The sequence below is a fragment of the Bos indicus genome, chromosome X (assembly GCF_029378745.1).
Source record: "Bos indicus isolate NIAB-ARS_2022 breed Sahiwal x Tharparkar chromosome X, NIAB-ARS_B.indTharparkar_mat_pri_1.0, whole genome shotgun sequence".
Classification (NCBI taxonomy): domain Eukaryota; kingdom Metazoa; phylum Chordata; class Mammalia; order Artiodactyla; family Bovidae; genus Bos; species Bos indicus.
In genome coordinates this window covers 4,785,796-4,803,945 of record NC_091789.1, presented here as the reverse complement: position 1 = coordinate 4,803,945, position 18,150 = coordinate 4,785,796, and the positions used below count along the sequence as shown (strand labels likewise).

The 18,150-nt window shown below is 42.0% G+C and overlaps 3 protein-coding genes across 4 annotated transcripts in view; 2 read left to right on the top strand and 1 right to left on the bottom strand.

The window, feature by feature from the left end:
* Nucleotides 1-8,145, top strand: part of TMEM255A (transmembrane protein 255A) — a 48,040-nt gene extending 39,895 nt beyond the window's left edge. For both annotated transcript variants that reach the window (XM_070784128.1, XM_070784129.1), the window contains one exon: nt 5,807-8,145. In XM_070784128.1, coding sequence (XP_070640229.1) covers nt 5,807-5,965 — 159 coding nt within the window. In that variant the 3' untranslated portion in view covers nt 5,966-8,145. The remainder of the gene's footprint in view (nt 1-5,806) is intronic.
* A 264-nt stretch (nt 8,146-8,409) lies between these two features.
* Nucleotides 8,410-16,073, bottom strand: ZBTB33 (zinc finger and BTB domain containing 33). The gene is made up of 2 exons (XM_070784127.1): nt 15,900-16,073; nt 8,410-13,540 (listed from the first exon to the last, which is right to left on the bottom strand). The coding sequence occupies exon 2, from the start codon at nt 13,536-13,538 to the stop codon at nt 11,541-11,543; it is 1,998 nt and encodes a 665-aa protein (XP_070640228.1). The 5' UTR covers nt 13,539-13,540; nt 15,900-16,073; the 3' UTR covers nt 8,410-11,540.
* Nucleotides 16,074-16,244: 171 nt separating this feature from the next.
* Nucleotides 16,245-18,150, top strand: part of LOC139181219 (NKAP-like protein) — a 41,097-nt gene continuing 39,191 nt past the window's right edge. Inside the window, exon 1 of the mRNA XM_070784130.1 lies at nt 16,245-16,890. The gene's annotated coding sequence lies outside the window, so the exon portion shown is untranslated. The remainder of the gene's footprint in view (nt 16,891-18,150) is intronic.

The window sequence follows — 18,150 nt, the reverse complement described above, 5'->3', positions numbered from 1 at the left end:
TAGTTGAAACTGAAAACCCTCCCCATTTAGTTGAGTAAAGTGTACTCTGGTTTGATTTAGACACTGTATGGGCAGGTCTAGGACTCTATACTGCAATAGGAGTACGTCTCTATAGTGTGAATGTGGACTTGTTCACTGTCACAAAATACAGCACCAGCACAAGGAGACATCCATTAAAGCCTGGGGGAAAGTGTTAGAACTTGTTTTAAAGCCTACTGTATTCACAGGTAGACAACTCAGGGAACTTGTTCCCCAAATAGATAATATAGACTGAAAAACACAAATATGCTCTGAAAGGGCATAGATAATTGCAATAGTGACAGGGACAAAAAGGAATCCTTTAAGAGAATTCAGGGACATTGAACCTAGCATGAGAGGGTCACCATTCTTTGAGGCATCCATAACCAAAAGTCATCCTAGGATAGAGGGGCCACGCATGGCTCCCAAGAGGCTGCTTCCATTTTTTTTATATGGAAGTAAATTATATTGATTAGATTGGTTTTTGGACTTTTCACTTTATAACAAACCTCTGGAGTAGGAACAGTAACCTCCTTAGTAATGGCTGCTGCAAACTCTTAAGATAGGAAGTCCCTGTTTATGTAATGGAGCTATCTTTCTGTCCATCATCACTCATTCAAAACCATCCCAGGTATGAAAACAAGGTTCCCCAATGCCAGTGGTGGCCCAGGCTGTCGTTTTCAGTTCAGTCAGTGTTTACTCTGTGTTCACATGTGCTTGGAGCTATGGATGTAGAGACTGAGTGAGACCTAGGCCTGCATTACGAGGTCAGTCTAAGGACCTGAGTGGGGATGCTCAGGGACAGCAGCGAGGACAGAGATGTATATCCAGGTCTGTCTGAGGCCAGAGGCTGGCTTGGGGGAGTCTTTGGAGAAGCTGTAAATCTGAGCACACTATTGATCTTTTCCCCAGTTAGTTTCAGAATATTTCCATGTTTTACTGCTTTAAATTATGGGCTTTATAATCATTACTCAGAAAGGTTCTCTTGACTCACCCTTACCGTGTGATTACATGGCTCCCCACTCCAAGGACTGCTGGGCCACTTCTTATACCTCTCCTGGTTCTTTCCAGAGGTTCAAGCTGTCTTTTCTATTTCCTTTTTGGAGATGTTCTAAAGTTGTGGGTTTTAAGGGATGTGATTTATTTATTTGGCTTCACTGGGTCCCCAATGCAGTGCACAGGCTCTTCGTTGAGGTGCATGGGCTTTCTCTAGTTACTGTGTGGGCTTCTCTAGATGTGTCGCATGGGCTTAACTGCCCTGCGGCATGTTGGCATGTGGGAATTTAGTTCCCTGACCAGGGATTGAACCTGTGTCCCCCGCATTGGAAGGCAGTTTCTCAACCACTGGACCACCAGGGAGATCCCTAAGGGATATGTTTTTAGGTGGTATTTGTTTCCCTCTAGAACTTATACAGCATTTTGTTTTAGTATTTGAATGGAGCTTTCTTTTGTTCACCAAGTTCCAGTTCCTTATCGTTTCATACAAGGAAATACCAGTCTTTACCCAAGAAAGCCAGGAGGATTAGGGCCATCTGCTGTGTTCCCAGATAAATGGAAAGCAGTCAGCAAAATGCATACCAGCTCTGACAATAAAAGCAGCAGAAGCACAGACCTAACAACAGCAACAACAAGCCAGAGTGCCCTTATTCTCTTACATTGTATTGGGGAACCAAATAATAGCAGGAAAATGGACCTTTCTGGGCTTTGTTCTGAATGATTTCCCCAATTTGATCATTTCCAAATAGAACTATTTATGTCACTTTGAAGACTTCTCTCTCCCTTTTTACCCCTGAGGCTGATGAGATTTATAGGATATTCTTCTAACCCCGCAAAGTCACACCCTTATTGGGTAGCTGTCCAGTCAGGAAGCTTGGGAAGCATTTCTTGTGGTCAGATGGGAGCAAGGACGTGGGTCTGCTCAGGTGGCCCTGAGGATGTCGTGAGGGCTGAGCTTGGAGAAACAGGATTCTTGCAGACTTTGGACTTGAAGCCAAGGCTGTCAGTGCCTCCTTGCTCACCTTCCTGCACTCACTTCTCTTGTACCTTGCACCCACTTCCAGGTAGCCAGGCAGTCCATATCCTATAGGGTATGAAACATCAGTTTCTACTTCTGCTGGGAAATTCAACCCTGTGTAGCTTTGGGGTCTGCTTCCCTGGGGACTCAGTGGTAAAGAATCCACCTGCCCAATGCAGGAGATGTGGGTTCAATCCCTGGGTCAGGAAGATCCCCTGGAGAAGGGAATGGCACCCCACTCCAGTATTCTTGCCTGGGAAATCCCATGGACAGAGGAGCCTGGAGTGTTATAGTCCATGGGATTGAAAAAGAGTCGGACCTGACTTAGTGGCTAAACAACAACAACAAGTTTTGGGGTAAATCCCTTAACGATTCCAGTCTGACCTACTGGGCCAGAATCCCGACTTCACTCTAACCATGTCCCTGTCCTGTCCAATTGGTGAATTGCCAAGTTTAGCTTAAAACAAAAGCCTTTGTAAAATGCCACTGCCTCTGTGGATGGTCTTTGTTAAATCACAGAAAGGTACACTAGGTTTCTATGTAGCCACTGAAAAAGATCCATTATAAATTGGGCCTACTGAATGAGAGAGTGGAGGTTGTCTTGGGGGAGATGGTAGATGGAGCAGGTGACTGACAACCTTAGCAGGCTGCCACCGCCACTCAGCCTTCTATTTCCCCTCTCCTGCCAAGCTTCTCCTTGCCTCTCCTCCTCTCTCTTGTTTCTGATCCCTCGCTTTGCTCCCACTCTTCTCTCTGTCTCTCCTGGGTTTGCTTTCTGGGCCAGAAACAGAGGGGGAATGCAAAGAACCAAGAGACCCTGGATTTCACCCTTGGAACACAGCATCTTTTGCTGGTGTAACCTTCATCACCCGGCCAGTTCCAGGGCTCTTCAGGGAGTCACTGCTTCCCAGCGCTTCTGAAGAGAGAAGCACACGTGATAGAAATGCACATGGGTCTTGCAGAGTGTGGGTCCGCCTGGGGCAGGGAGGGGCAGATTGAAGTGGGAGAGGGAGGGGCAGATTGAGGCGGGAGAGAAGTGTCTGTGAGGGTGTTCCCACCTCCTCTGTCCCTGCGATAAGCCACCCCAGCCTCTCAGAAGCAGCTCAGGAAGCTCAGAGCCCAGCAGTAAGCTATTTAGATGCTTTTCATGCTTTTCATGCTTTGTGGTGCGAAAAGATTCAAAGCTCTGTTCTTCTGAGTGGCCGTCCTGTCCCGTTAGTCAAGTCTTAGGCAGGAACTAAAATGTACCGGGCCTGCTCCCCAGCTGCAACAAAGCCAAAGCTTTCCCAAGGTAACTGCCTGTTGCTAGGAAACTGCATGGTGGTGCCCACCCCCTCCAACCCACTATCCCAAGGGCGGGGGGTGGACTATGGCCAGTTAGCTCCCTCGCTCTGCCATTTATTCCTAAAACTCCAGCATCATCAGAGGGCAGTGAGAAGCATCCCACCCCTATCCCCCTAAATACCTTCTTATACGGGAAACTTCCCTGGTAGCTCAGTTGGTAAAGAATCTGCCTGCAATGCAGGAGACCCCGGTTTGATTCCTGGATCAAGAAGGTCCCCTGGAGAAGGGATAGGCTACCCACTCCAGTACCGTGGCCTGGAGAATTCCATTGGACTATAGGGTCACAAAGAGTCGGACACGACTGAGCGACTTCCACTTTCACATCACGGGAAACTGAGAGGTGAAAACCCAAGGTGGCTGTACCAGTCTCCTTAGGATCAAAGTCTACAACTGCCCCCAGCAGCCTGTTACTGCCTCTCAGGACAGAATGGGCTTTAGCTCCATCTTTGAAACTTGCCTTCCCTTCTGTGTCTAGTGGGCAGAGAACTGGCCTCCTGACTCTATCCTGGAGCGGGATTTAGAAAGGCAGAGTGTCACAACCCTGGACACAGAGATGTTGTTCCTGGTGGGATTTTGCTCTCCTCTCTGGTTTAAGAGGACAGCGAAAGCAACAGAGGAGGAGGGAGAGAGAGGAGAGATCATGAGATCAGTGTCAAAGGAAGCATATCTCTTCCTGGAGGGAGAAGAAATTTGGAGATTTTTGGAAGCAGTCTGGCTTGTCTCAAGTCAACTGCCTCAAGCTCTTTTATCTTTTTTTTTTTTTTTTTTCTGCTGCACCATGCAGCATGTGAGAGCTTAGTTCCTCAACCAGGGATTAATCCCGTGCCCTCTGCATTGGAAGCATTAACCACTGCATTGTAAGCATTAACCACATAACCAGGGAAGTCCCTCAAGGTTTTTTTTTTTTTCGTCTTTAAAGGCTTTCTATGACCCTTTCATTCCTTCTCTCAGATCAAAAGGGTGGATGGGGTGGGGGAGGATCAGTCCTGACATTATGTGGTAGGAGACAGAGATTTCAATGTCTAAAGCAAGACCTAGAAACCAGGATACCCCTTTCTAAGGAGTACGGAAGTCAGGACTGGGGATAAGGAGAATCAGCCAACTGGTCTCAGGCTCCAGACACCTCACGGCAAAGCTGACTCTAGATTGTTCTAGGCCTGGAAATGACATGATCAGCTTAGACTCTAGGGCTTCACAGGTAGCTCAGTGGTAAAGAACCCACCTCCCAAGCAAGAGACGTGAGTTTGACCTCTGATCCAGGAAGATCCCCTGGAGAAGGAAATGGCAACCCACTCTAGTATTCTTGCCTGGGAAATCACATGGACAGAGGAGCCTGGTGGGCTACAGTTCCTAGGGTATCAAAGAGTCAGACATGACTTAACAACTAAACGGTCAACCACTTTGACTCTGGCCAGCAGAACAAAGTAAAGGTATTGACCTCCCCAAACAGCACTTGAACTCTTGAGAAATTTTGGTATAAGTGGGTCTTCTTTTAAAAAAATACAGCAGTTCCTCCTAGAGCTAAGGCACAACAGAAAATTGCCATTCTACAGCCCTATTCATTGGCTCTTATTGGAGACCCCTTCAGCCTTCAGGCCTCAGCCATGCTCCACCACTGGAGCAAGGCCACGGTACCCACAAGATGTGACTGTAGACTTTGAAAATAGATTTTATTTCTAAAAAATTCTTCTGTGCTCTATGAGTGACTGAAGTCTTAGTCACTCATCCAACATTGATTGAGCAACTTCTACTTGCCAATCACTGTTCTGCGCTCTGGGGGAGACAGCAGTGACCAAAACAGGTCAACTCTCCTTGAGTAGGAAAGTCAGGGTCAAGGGTGTACACTGGCCGGGAAAGAGAAGTGGCAGATTGACTCCTCACATGCTGATTCACTGGGAATTTTTTTTGTATCCCGTATCTCACTCCCTTCCCAAAGTGCCATGCATGCTCCATTGCTCTGTCATATCCAACTCTTAATGACACCATGAACTGTAGCCCACCAGGCTCCTCTGTCCATGGGATTTCCCGGGCAAGAATAATGGAGTAGGTTGCCATCTCCTTTTCCAGGAGATCTTCCCAACCCAGGGATCGAACCCATGTCTCTTGTATTGGCAGGCGGGTTCTTTACCACGAGCCACCTGGGAAGCCCCCCCAAAATAACCCAGAAGTAGGAGCAACAGGATAACTGACTGACTGAGAGGTCCAAAGGGCTGGGGAAGAGGATTCCAAGGCATCTCTGCCTGAGCTTTGCAGCTTGAGTGAAAGTTGGACCAGCTCCGTTTTATGGCCCTCAATAACCCTGCGAGGTTTAGGGGCTCTTGGTTGTTCCAAACCAGAACACACTGGGTCCATATTCATTTTTAAATAATGACTAATGTTGGGGAATTGCAACCTCATGGTGGAAACTGATGTTTTATTTTGATTGCACAGCATTCCAGCGCCTTTCCATCCTCCCCTCCCTCTGGACTTTCTGACGAGCCCCAGTCTGCCTCGCCTTCGCCCAGCTACATGTGGTCCTCGAGTGCTCCACCCCGTTACTCTCCACCTTACTATCCGCCTTTTGAGAAGCCACCCCCTTACAGCCCCTAAAGAGGAATGCCCGCTGGCTGTTGAGATTATTGTGGCTTTTGTATTTCTGCTTTAGTGGAAGTGTGTAGGGTACAAAATTTAAACTGTGACTCATACATAAAGTTTGACAGTGGCCTGCCAGGCTAGGGAAAGATAGAGAAGAAGTTTATTTGTTATTAGTGCAGAGGAGGGGTGGCCAGGCTGAGCCCAGCAGTTCTGAGCAGGACAGTGCGAGGCTGGGGAGCCATCTCAGCAAGAAGCGTCTCTGGTCTGGGCCTGCATTACACTATGGCCCCACCTCTATAGGCCGCAGAAGCATGGTTGCCATCTGCTTCACTTGGTGTAAAAGGAGTGTTGTCCTCACCCTTAGCAGATTGCCACCCTAGCACCTCAGTTGAAGCGCCTGGCTTAGAGGCCCTCTCTTTCCCTCCCACTGAAGTCAGTCCCTAAGGAAAATTTCCCAGATGATAGGGCTACACGGTAGTTCCAGTGCAGAGAGTTCTGGCTAAGATTTTGTTTGCTTGTGTCTGATGCTGAATAAAGCTGGCCATGTCCCTTACTCCTTTCTTCTCTGTATTGTAAAAATGGCTGTTGTGATCATTCAGCTCAGCTTTTGTGATTGGTACCTCCCAAAGGGAAAAGTGCAATATTCCTTCGAGTAGTGGGGAACAGGATTGATTGTTCAAGAAGCACTGACATACACAGAGCAGCATGTGAGATGTTTTAAGTAGATCCCAGTTATACATCAGGTAACTTAGGAAAACAGCGGTTTACTACATGTTGCATTTGCTGTGGGAGATAGAAATCTTACGGTTAAAACTGAGTTTTAAAAATGCTAGATTAGGTTCTTGAAATGTCACTAATCTTTGTGACTATTTAATCTTCAAATATTGTGCTTCAACCCCAGCAAACCGCACGTATCCTGCACCCTACCCCAAAAGAATCATCTGTATTTTAATGCCACTGCTCTAATTGGTCCTTTTTTCTGTTGAGACCAATCGTGACAGTGTTCAAGATTATGGAAGTGTTACAATGCCGCTTTAAGTCTGCAAAACCTCAAATGTAGCCAACTTGACAAACTCTTAAGTGTTATTGTAGATTTAAAATCCATTTGGCACATTGTGGTATTTGTACAGTTCTTTTAATTATACATAGCTTTAAACCTCAACCTGATGAATTTAACACTTTGGCACCCATGCCTTCACTTCAGAATGAACACTTTCATTGCGATCTTATGTTAACCTGAGAATTGATTTAAAGGAAGATTGATAATCCTACACTTGTAAAAAAAAAATACAGGGCTATTGTATTTTAGACAGAACATATACAGGAAAAATTTCCAGCCAATTTTGCTACCTCCCAACTTGATGGATTAGAGGTAGCAGGCAAATGCTGGTGCTCCCATCTACCTTGTAGACACCCAGCCATCAAGAATTCTCAAGGCACAACAAGTGCGCTCACTGTTCACAGTAAATGTTTGCAAAACATTCAGTTTAACTTTTGACATCACAAATGACGTCTCTCTGAATTTCAAATCTGAACAATTATAATCTTTTTGCGTTATATAACACTATTATTTTCTACTGTTCTGAGCATATTAAAATTCTATTGGATTTCAAAAAGGGACTAATAACCAATTGACTTACTATACAAATATCAACTTGTGATACTCAATGAAATTTCTTGCTGTTTACACTTTACATTTTGCTTTAATGAACGTGTATGAGTATTTAATTTTTTAAAAGGCACCATTACACAGTATATCCTACATTTATCACATTTCTTAAAGTGTTAAGATTCTAGGACTCATTTCTATGTATTTTTCTTACTTTACAAAATAACTTGAAACAGTATAGATTTTGTAACTTAATTTTAGCAGCTTCTTTTTTTATTACATTGAATTATAACAACTGCATGTTACCTTAGAAAAGTTAATATTTGCTGCTTTACTCTTTTGCAAAAACATTTGCTGTAATGAAGGAATTTGTATTTCCAAAATGTACCTTGACTGCATTTTGTAATATTTACCGCTTTATTCCTAATTCTGCTTTAAAGTATTGAACTGGGCATGAAAAATTAAAATATTAATCCAGAACCTGTGTAAACTGGATATTGCTTAAAATCTGTATCACTGCCATGTTGGAAACCCAGACTGCTTTTGTGATGTTTCAAATTAATAAAACTATCCTCCTCCTTATCAACTTACATGTGTCTTCATGGAATCAACAGAAGTATCACAAATGCTCTAAAGCAACTGACAGCAGCTGACTCACTTCTGACTACTATGGTTCAAGATATAATGGGCATGCGATTAACCAACATATAAAACCTAACAGGAAATTCTGTCATACTGTCATCAGAAATATAGTTCCAGTCTCCTGCTACAAAAATTGAAAAACAACAGAATGTAATAGTCTATATAATTAATGAAAGATCATCTTGTAAAAAAAAAAGACACTAAAAAATCAGAATTAAAACATTTTATTTTTGCCATAAGAAACTCTACGAACTAATATCAGGTAACGGTTAATGAAAGGTAGAACTTAAAGTCATGACAGGGAAGACTGTACAAGTATGAACACTACAGCACTGGGTGGAAATGAACAAAAGTTTCATATGATTGACAGAGGTGAGAAAGCCAGTGCTGTTGAATTAGTATTTAATTCTTTAGAGTATGCACGCCTTGACAATACAAAAAACTTTTACCATTTTTACCTTTATCTTTTTGGTACAATGGGAAAAATGCAGCATCGATTCCTCATAGTGGTTGTATGTGGGGGATCATTACCAGCAAAATGATAAAATATATTTTAAAATGAATCTCTCAAGATTGCTATGGCATATAAAAATCTTTGCTTAAACTAAGCACTTTCATTTTCTGTCATCTCTTTGAACAAATTGCTATTTCAAACAGTTCCTATCCAGAATATTTATAGGTAATTTAGCATAGGAGCAAATCTGAAGCCAACTTGAATGAAAAAAAAGAGTTCAATTGCCAGAAAACTAAGTATAAAATAGGAAAACACCATGACAGGTTTTGAATAGCATCTTGCTACAGATTTCCAACCCCATAAACACTGGGAGTGAATGGTTTTAATTCCTAAAGAGTATTCCACATGGATTCTGAACTTTGGATATAGAGACTTCTAAAAAAACTGAAGACCCTGACATACGTTCAAGTAAGAGTCTTCTGGCAAAAATACAATTTAAAGTGAATTTTCCAGTTTTCCTCCTCCCAAAAAACTAGAAGATACCTTCAGTAGGCAAAGTTGAAATTTCAGACTCAGAACTTAGATAGAGCACAGCAGCAGCAAATAATTATATCAAGATAATTCTGAACGGATAGTTTTCCATTATAGAATTCCTAGTTTGTCATAATGGCCTTGTAGAAACCAAGTTTTATTGAAAAAGTCAAAGTGTTTGTTGCTCAGTCGTAACTGACTCTATGCAACCCCATGGACTGTAGCCTGCCAGGCTCCTCTGTCCATGGACTTTCGCAGGCAAGAATACTGAAGTGGGTAGCCATTCCCTTTCCAGAGGATCTTCCTGATTCAGGGATAGAACCCAGGTCTTCTGCACTGCAGGTGGACTCTTTACCATCTGAGCCATCCATGAAGTTAGCAGTTAAGTCTGAAAGGACTGGAAGTATCATTCACACTTGTTGAATTATGTCTAACTGGTGAAACAGCATAAATGAAACAAATTTCCACTGAAAACATTTCAGAGTGTACCCTATAGTCAAAGAGTAATGTTATCAATACATATACACAAAGGAAACAGATATTGCAATTCCAGAGATCAGACTTGTAAGCTGTATGGTAATTTAAAAATTTTCCAAGGATTAGTTTACAAAATGGTCTTAAGGTCTCAACTTACAGAATGGAAAACATAAAAGATGCACATCATTCTAACCCTCGGTAAGCAAAGGACTGTATTAATTTTTCTTTCTCCTTGTATTACTGCAAACACTGATGCCCGATACCCTCAGTTACCATCTCAAGAAATACTGAAATCATTATCTTCAAGTCTAGCTTACTGTCAGAAAGATGATGTATACATGAGAAATTGATTAAAGCTTTAAGTTCAAAGTCAAGAAATAGACTATTTTCAAAAATACATCGTTAAGGAGAAAGAAAATATCTATGTTGAATTAAGAAATACTTAAGCAAGGTTACAAAGGACTAATAACTATGCACAACAATCTTTTTCAGTATCTAATCATATTTTTTTCGTTTGCAAAAATTTACAGAAGTTCAACAAGTCAATCTATTATAAACGCTAGGCTATATATTTGTTCCAACCTGCTTCCCTTTTAGTACTGGCACTTCAATAAGTTTTGACTTTATTTTCTAAGTGTTTAAACATGTGTCATTTTAAAAGGGAGAAAGGTGGTATTCATTGTTCTCAAGATAAATGGGAATCAACAAGCCTATTTAACTTCCTTGTATTGCTTCTGATTGCTATAATACTGCAGCAATTTGCAGATGGAATGGAACTTATTTTAGGAGTAAAAACCTAAAAGGTCTTGCTGAAAGGAAAATACTAGATATCTGATTCAGCTATGTCAAATAAAAACTTCCTATTAGAGATTCTAAGTAATATGAACATTTAAAAATACATGCCAGTGGCCTCCCACCCAAAATATGTAAGAGTCTCATTTATGAAATTTGTCATTTATAAAGATGCATACATAAAGATTAGTTTGGTGGTGTTCAAATTCAAAGTCTGAAAAACTTAATGGGAATATTTTTTAACCATAATGAGCAAAAAGGAAATCTCCATTCACTTCCATTCTCTGTCTCTATCATATAAGAGCACAGAATTTAAAGCAAATATGATAAAAACTTTTAATCTCTTCCTGTCTGCATTACAGAGATTTCTTTTTTGCCCATAGAAACCACACTGCAAAGGTATATATATACAGTAGTCCAGGCACCAGTCTTTTCGAGACTATGGTGATAAAAGTGAAGTTTAATTCTAATTAGCTAAAACTTGTTTATTCTTCAAATGAGAAACTTGTCTGCACGGCTATTTTCATGAGGGGTGGGAGGCAGGAGGCTGCTATCCATTTGGGTTAGCAAAATACACAACCAAGCAGAGACTTACTCTGAAAATTTCCAGGACAACTTTAGAAGTTCTCATTTACTCTTTATGCCATATACAAGACACAACACACATTTATAGTCTCAATAATAAGAAAATTGAGAATTCAGCAGTAAAGTGCTAACATGGAAGGGGAAAGTTGCAAGATATACTAGGGTATGCTAATAACTCCAGTTATTTTCAAAGAACATTCAAACTGATTCAAATTCTATTCAGGAAACTATCTCTCCAAGCTTTTTTTTCCTTTTTGCCTCTTTTAAATGTGCTGAAAGCTAACTATATAAACAGATACTTGGGGGAGGGGGAAGTTCTCAACCTCTATTCAAACTTTCAGAATAATTTGCTTCTAAAAATTATGAACAAATAATCCAACTAGACTACCTTCAAATGACATGGCAGATCAAATGAACCTGTTTTCACCTTTGTTTTACAGGTCTTCTGAAAGCCCTGACCCTTAAATCCAAACCAAAACTTTCTGATATTTCAAAGGAGTTCAATAAGATTCTGGTATTATAAATTCAAACTCAGTACTGCCATCTGTTACATTCTGTTTAAACATGGAATCATTTTCCTGCTGAATAAAAATATCTTCCCAGGTCATGGGCTTGTTCTGAGGAGCAGATGTGGTCCCTACTGGAGGTTCTTTCCCAGCATCAACCTTATATCCAATACCGTCATCCTTCATTACAGGCATAGTGCCTGACCTATCAGAGAGGTATGCATATTGTCTGATCTGTAAAGACCTGCATGGATGTAAACGATAAAGCTTCGAGTCTCCAGAAGGATCTTGACTATGAACGGACTTTATGTGTGAAGACATAAACTGATAGTTGATGAAAGACTTGCCACAGGCCAAACACTGATACCTTCGCTCTCCTGTATGATGAATTTCATGCTTTGTGCGATATTCTGCAAGAGGAAAGACCTTCTCACAGTAACGGCAAGGATACTTCTTCTCCCAAGAATGAATGTTAAAATGTCTCCGCAGGCTTGTCAGGCAGACATATGACCTTTTGCATACAATACAGATATAATAGACCCTTCCATCTACTATTAACTCATAGTGATCATCATGTTTAACTTTCATACGTTTATTTGCCGTCTCACTGCTAGGTGTTTTTGGTATCTCGTTTCCAAGTCTGGCCTCCCCTTCATCAGGGTCATCTTTGACAGGGATAACTATATCATAAGTATCTTCACCAATATTTGCATAAACCTTGCAACCCGTTGACAAGCCTTCAATTTCAGTAGCTGTATCTAAAGTAATAATCTTCTGACCCTCCATTAGATGTTTGGATCCTAAACCTGGATCATTAGTGTTTCTCGTAATTATATCTGAAATTTTTAAAGAATTAGAAACTGGCTCTTGCAGAAGTGTGGGAATCTGCATCTTTTGTATCAACGATCCATCAAAAGTGGTATTTGGGGGGATCTCAGCCTGTGGGACCAAAGACGTATTACTGACAGCAGAATCTGGACTGGAGCTAATAGTGTCATCATCATCATCTATAATTTCCTCCTCCTCCTCTTCATTGGCCTTGTTTCCTGGTAAAACAGCACTGTTTGGTGGCTGTTGATTCTGTACAAGTAAATTGATTGAAGGAGACATATGATTTGGAAGTGAAGAACTGACATTTGGTGGTGTAGTAAGTGGTGTCTGATTTAACAAAATGATGTTGGGAGTCAGATGTGTTGGGGCCGAAGACACCAACAATTTTTCACTTCCCTGTGTCTGGCTCAGAGTTGCCTGATTCACAGAAGTAGGAAGTTTCTGAGTAGGTGTGATGTTTGTTAAAGGGGGAGAGCTATTGCTCACACAAGGTGCATCATCTGAAATAGCAACAGAGCCTGGGTTAGGCTGGACCTCTGCCACTGTGTTGGTACTCGGCAAAGTCTCCTTTGCAGGCAGAATCTCAGAGCAGAAAATGACATCATCGTCGTCATCATCTGAATCAGTAACAATGATCTTTTTTGTCTCATAATCTTCAGCAGACAAGGAAAAAGATTCTGTTATAATTGGCATTATAGTGGCCCCATTTTCTTGGGATTCATCTTTTGATTTTTGTATTTCAGGAGGTGAGTTTTCTGCATTACCATCCTGAGCTGTACCTGAGATGCTTTTAACCTGTGACAACGGGACACCAAGCTCTGCTATAAACTTAACTCCTAATAACTGCCCTGATTTAATTAACTCATCAAGTAAATCTGATCTAACACGAACAATTTTAGAACTATAGATATAATTGAGAATTTCTGCAAAGATCTCTGCTCTTATAAAGCTCAGTTCAACAACTTGCCCAGCAACTGAGAAGAGCTGATGGAAGTAAGTACTTGAAGCTGAAAGAATGTTTCTATGGGCTCGGAATTTTCGGTCTTCCACAATAACAGTAACATCACAGAAGAGTCCATGGCCACGTTGCTCATTCAAGGAGTTCAGCAGACTGCCAGAGTATTGAATGTCTGTAGCAGAAATCAGTTTTCTACTCTCCATCCCTGTAAGAGAAAGGAGAAGGGGAGATGTGTGCATTAGGAAAGAAAAACACAAGTATTTCATTATTTAGAATTTGAGCTACAGCTTCATTAAATAGTTTATTGGCGTTTTAGTGGAAGTTTGGTGTAACTTTTTGGTTTTTATATAAACTGTTCTTACAGATTTTTATATATAACTGTTATTTGGACCACATGTTAAATCTCATGACTTCCCCCTAAGAAGAGACAAGCAAGTTTTAAACTGATCTACAGATTTGAACACTAATCTCTTCCTTTGAATCTTAGATACATGCATCACCACTAAGCAATTTTTAAAGACTAAAGTTAATTTTTTTGTTCCAATTTTGGATTTTCTCAAGAGTTTAGAGTTAATTTTTAACTGTCTGAACACTTTAAGAAAAATCTTCATTGTGAACACATAAAAAGTTATTTCACCTGTAAATGAATGAGGTGTCAGAAAAGCTTGATGTGTACAATACTAAGTCCAAAATAGGTAGTCTTCCTAAACATTTAACTTATCTTTAACAACATATTCAACAGCTACTCCCTGCAGCCACAGACTGAACCAGCATTCAGAAACACTGGTGACTATTACCTCTAAAGTTTTTATGTTCTTATTTTAACAGGGATGCTTCATCTGGTTAAACTATGAAACACCTTTCTTACCCTCTCCTCTTTTCTTCTTCCCCTCACCTGTCTACTCCCCACAGTCTCCAGAGATGGAATGTTAGAACGCCAAATGAAGTCAATAAATACTATTGCGAAAAACAAAACAAGGGAAAAGTTTACCATTTCTTAAAGCTCAACTGCGTGAAAACACAAAACATTTCATTTTGTTGGGAAAGAATTATGAGCACTGATATGAGAATTTTCTTCACACAGAATGATTTAGTGAAAATGAAGATATAAACTTACTGGAACAGACCAGACATCACTCTAGAAAAGGAGGAGAGGGAATGTCAATAAATAGTATTGCTGTGTACCACCCTCTAAACAATTTTCAGCACTTCACAGAAGATATTTCTGGTAACAATTTAAATACATAAAATGATACATGTATATATAATTAAAAATTAGTTGATAAGTACTTTTGGTAAAGAGACACTTCTATTGCTAGTATATATTCTTTCCCTTTAGAATTACCAAAATAGTACAATTGTCACAGTTCTTAAGTTATACACATGTGGAAGGCAGGGCGTCTCAAATGTCTTCTAAATTTTTCAAAATTATAGCTTAAAAACACACACACAAAAAGAAATGTCTAGAAATCAAGGATTTAAAACATCATGTTATAAGGCATTGCTTGTTAACAGTACCAGGGAATTCCAGGTTACCATAAAGGCATTCATCAGAAAGGGTGACCTTTGGACAGCGAGCCAGCTACCAGCGCTTCCGAAATACGGGCATTTCGACACAAGTCACTTTTCAGTGGATAGACAGGTTTTCTGAATACAGTCCCACTATTTTTGTCCTTTGCAAATGGGTTTTCCCAACGGGGCAAGGATTTCAATGTATGCGTCCAGGTGACACCAGGACTTGGTTTCATTTTGTTGTTTCATTTTGTCTTTCCCGTCCAGGTGGACCCAGGATCAGCACAAATCGGTCTGAACCCATCCCAACCCCAGATCCGCGACCTGACCGTGGAAAAGCCATTCTGCACGCCCGTGAGACAAATCCTTGACCGAGGGCAGGTGACGTTGGAAAAGAGAGACGCCACCCGCGAGAGTGAAACAACCTACACGCGGCAGCTGAACCCCATCTCCCTCTGTCCACCCCCTCTTCCCCATTCGCACCCGGCCGGCTGCAACCGAGGTTTTCAACCCGGATTCACGTGGAAAAGCAGTTTCTTGCAAATACAGATGGAAGGCCGGCCAGCACGGTCAGGGCGGGGGTAGTCGGGAGAGGCGGCCGGCCAGGGAAAGTAGAAGGTGGCGAAGCGGAGGGTGGGGTGTTGGGAGGGGATGTGGCCAAGCAGGCGGCATTGTTATGCCCTGGGAAGGGGAGGATGGGCCTGGCCGAAAAGCTCTAAATCAAAGTCGGGGTGAGGAGGGGGAACTGGCGCAAAAAGGCAGGCGAGGGCCGTGAAAAACGCCGAGTGGTTCTCCGCGGTGGGCTCCCCAAGCTCCGGGCCTACCCCGGGCCCTGACGGCCCCTGACGGCGGAGGAGACCGCGCCGCGGCCCTCCTGGTTCGTCCCCTCCTTCGCTCCCGAGCCCACACAAAGAAAAGGGCCGGAGGAGCGGAGCCTCAGACTCCGCCGCTTCCTGGTTCAAGTGAGGAGAAAGCGAAGGCTGGCGCGGCCCAGAGACGGAGGAAGCCGGCGCGCTCCATCGCCCCCTCACGGGTCGCAGCCGGTTCCTCACCTGCTTCCCGGCGCCGCCGCTTCTCGTCGTCAGCCCGCGCGGAAGGGTAGGAATCCTCCAACAGTCAGAAGCCGGACTCTGCGGCGATTCGGCTCCTTCTTTAAACGTCGCTCCAGTCTTGGTCAACGTCGACGCGGCTACCGCCTCCCGCCGCCACCGCTGCCACAGCTGCCTCACGCCGCCGACAGAGGGCACCGCGCGGGGGCGAGACGCCGAAGACGAAGGAGCCCTCCTCTTCCGAGCGCGGTTCGGCTCTTTCCGGAGAGGCCCGAGCGCTAGGCCGTCCCACTTCGGCGCCCCGCTCCGCCTTCGGCTCCTTCCGCAAGGGGCGGAGGAAGACTGGGAAGCGCCGGGAGCGCTCGGCCCCTTCCGGAGGGCGAAAGGGTGGGAAAAAGGAAAGGGAAGGGGGGTAACGCGGCAATAACGGTTGGGATGCGAGGGCTACTAGTCCCTTTCCTCTACGTTCTGTGTAAGCTTCTAGGGCGTAAAAACTTCGAGAGACTAATAAGGTTTCATTTCTTTTGAAAGTTCGAGACTGCCCTATTTAATAGCTTGTTGTTAGACGATAAACCAATCCTAAAGGAAATCAGTCCTGAATATTCACTGGAAGGACTGATGCCGAAGCTGAAGCTCCAATATTTTGGTCATCTGATGTGAACAACTGACTCATTGGAAAAGACTCTGATGCTGGGAAAGATTGAAGGCAGGAGGAGAACCGGATGAGAGAGGATGAAATGGTTGGATGGCATCACTGACTCGATGGACATGAGTTTGAGTAAACTCTGGGAGTTGGTGATGGACAGGGAGGTCTGGCGTGCTGCGATTCATGGGGTCGCAAAGTGTCAGACACAACTGAGCGACTGAACTGAACTGAAACCACCTTGACATATAATCAGAATGAATATAATAAAACATAATGAATCAAGTCCTGATTCAAGTTGAAGGATAACAAGCACATTCTAACACCTACTTTGAAGAAATCAGTTTTGGGGTAAGTACTGTCTTCTCAACTGAATACTAAATGATGCAATATTGTTAATTCCTTTATTGCAACTATTCTTTTCTGACCACCTGTTTGATCTGTACCAAATCTTATGTTAGACTGTGTGGAATACAAAATGAATAAGCCAAGGTCTCTACCTTTTCAAAGAGCTCAGTAGATAGGTATACAAACATCGACAAAATACAGAACACAGAGAAGGAACTAGCAAACTGAATTAGAGCTGCATCTTGAAAGATAAATTGTAACACTTACATTGTGTGTGCTTATTACTTTTATTTACATAGCATTGCCTGCACAGAGGGCTTTACTGTCCACACATAGTAGGTGTTCAATAATTGTTAAGTGAATGAATACATGAATGAGTTGTGGTAATTTGAAAAACTCCTCTGGTAATCCACTTCTGACTGAGTACTATGATGAATGAAGTGACAGGATGGGTATTTGAAGAGCCAAACATTTCCCTTCAGGCTGGTTATTGATCATATTCAACTAAGGAACCAAAATAGTAGCATTTTCTTCAACAATTAGAGCCATTCGCTATGTTCATTTTCTTTAAAAAAAAAAAAATATATATATATATACAGGATAATATTGCATCAGTTTCCAAAAATTTGAATCGGCACTTATTTACCATTCAGTTGGAATCCTTCCACTTCCTTCCTACAAAAATCCTGGAGAAAATGTCCATCAGGATATTCCAGAATAAAAACAGATCTACTAACTATATTTAATTTTCTTCAACATAAAAGCAGACAAGGATGTCATCATCTATCGACCTCTAATCTATTCTACATTCTCCTCAATAAAGTCAAGTCACATAGTAAAATATCAAAGTAGTGTAATACAGCTGTATTTTCACATGGAGATAAGAAATCCATATGAAATTCCCTAGGCGTTTCTCCAAAGTTTTGTATTGTGGTAAAAAAAAACCTATGTGGGAATCACTGCATTATTAACATAAACACATTTCATGGAAAATAGAAGTGTGCTGTTGTAAAAGAAACTAAGATAGATTGTAGTGTTTTCCTGGCAACTGAGCACTTAACAAAACTACTTTGAACATTAATGACCATTTTTCTGAGTCATCCTCTCACAAAACTTAGTAGCAAAACATTATTTAGGAAATAGGACAAAGTACATCTTGAAAGTTTAGGATCTATTTATCTTTCAGTAGCTTAGTTGACAAAAACTAAAACAAGATATTTCTTTGAAATATAGATCATAGTAACTGCCACTCTTGATATCAAA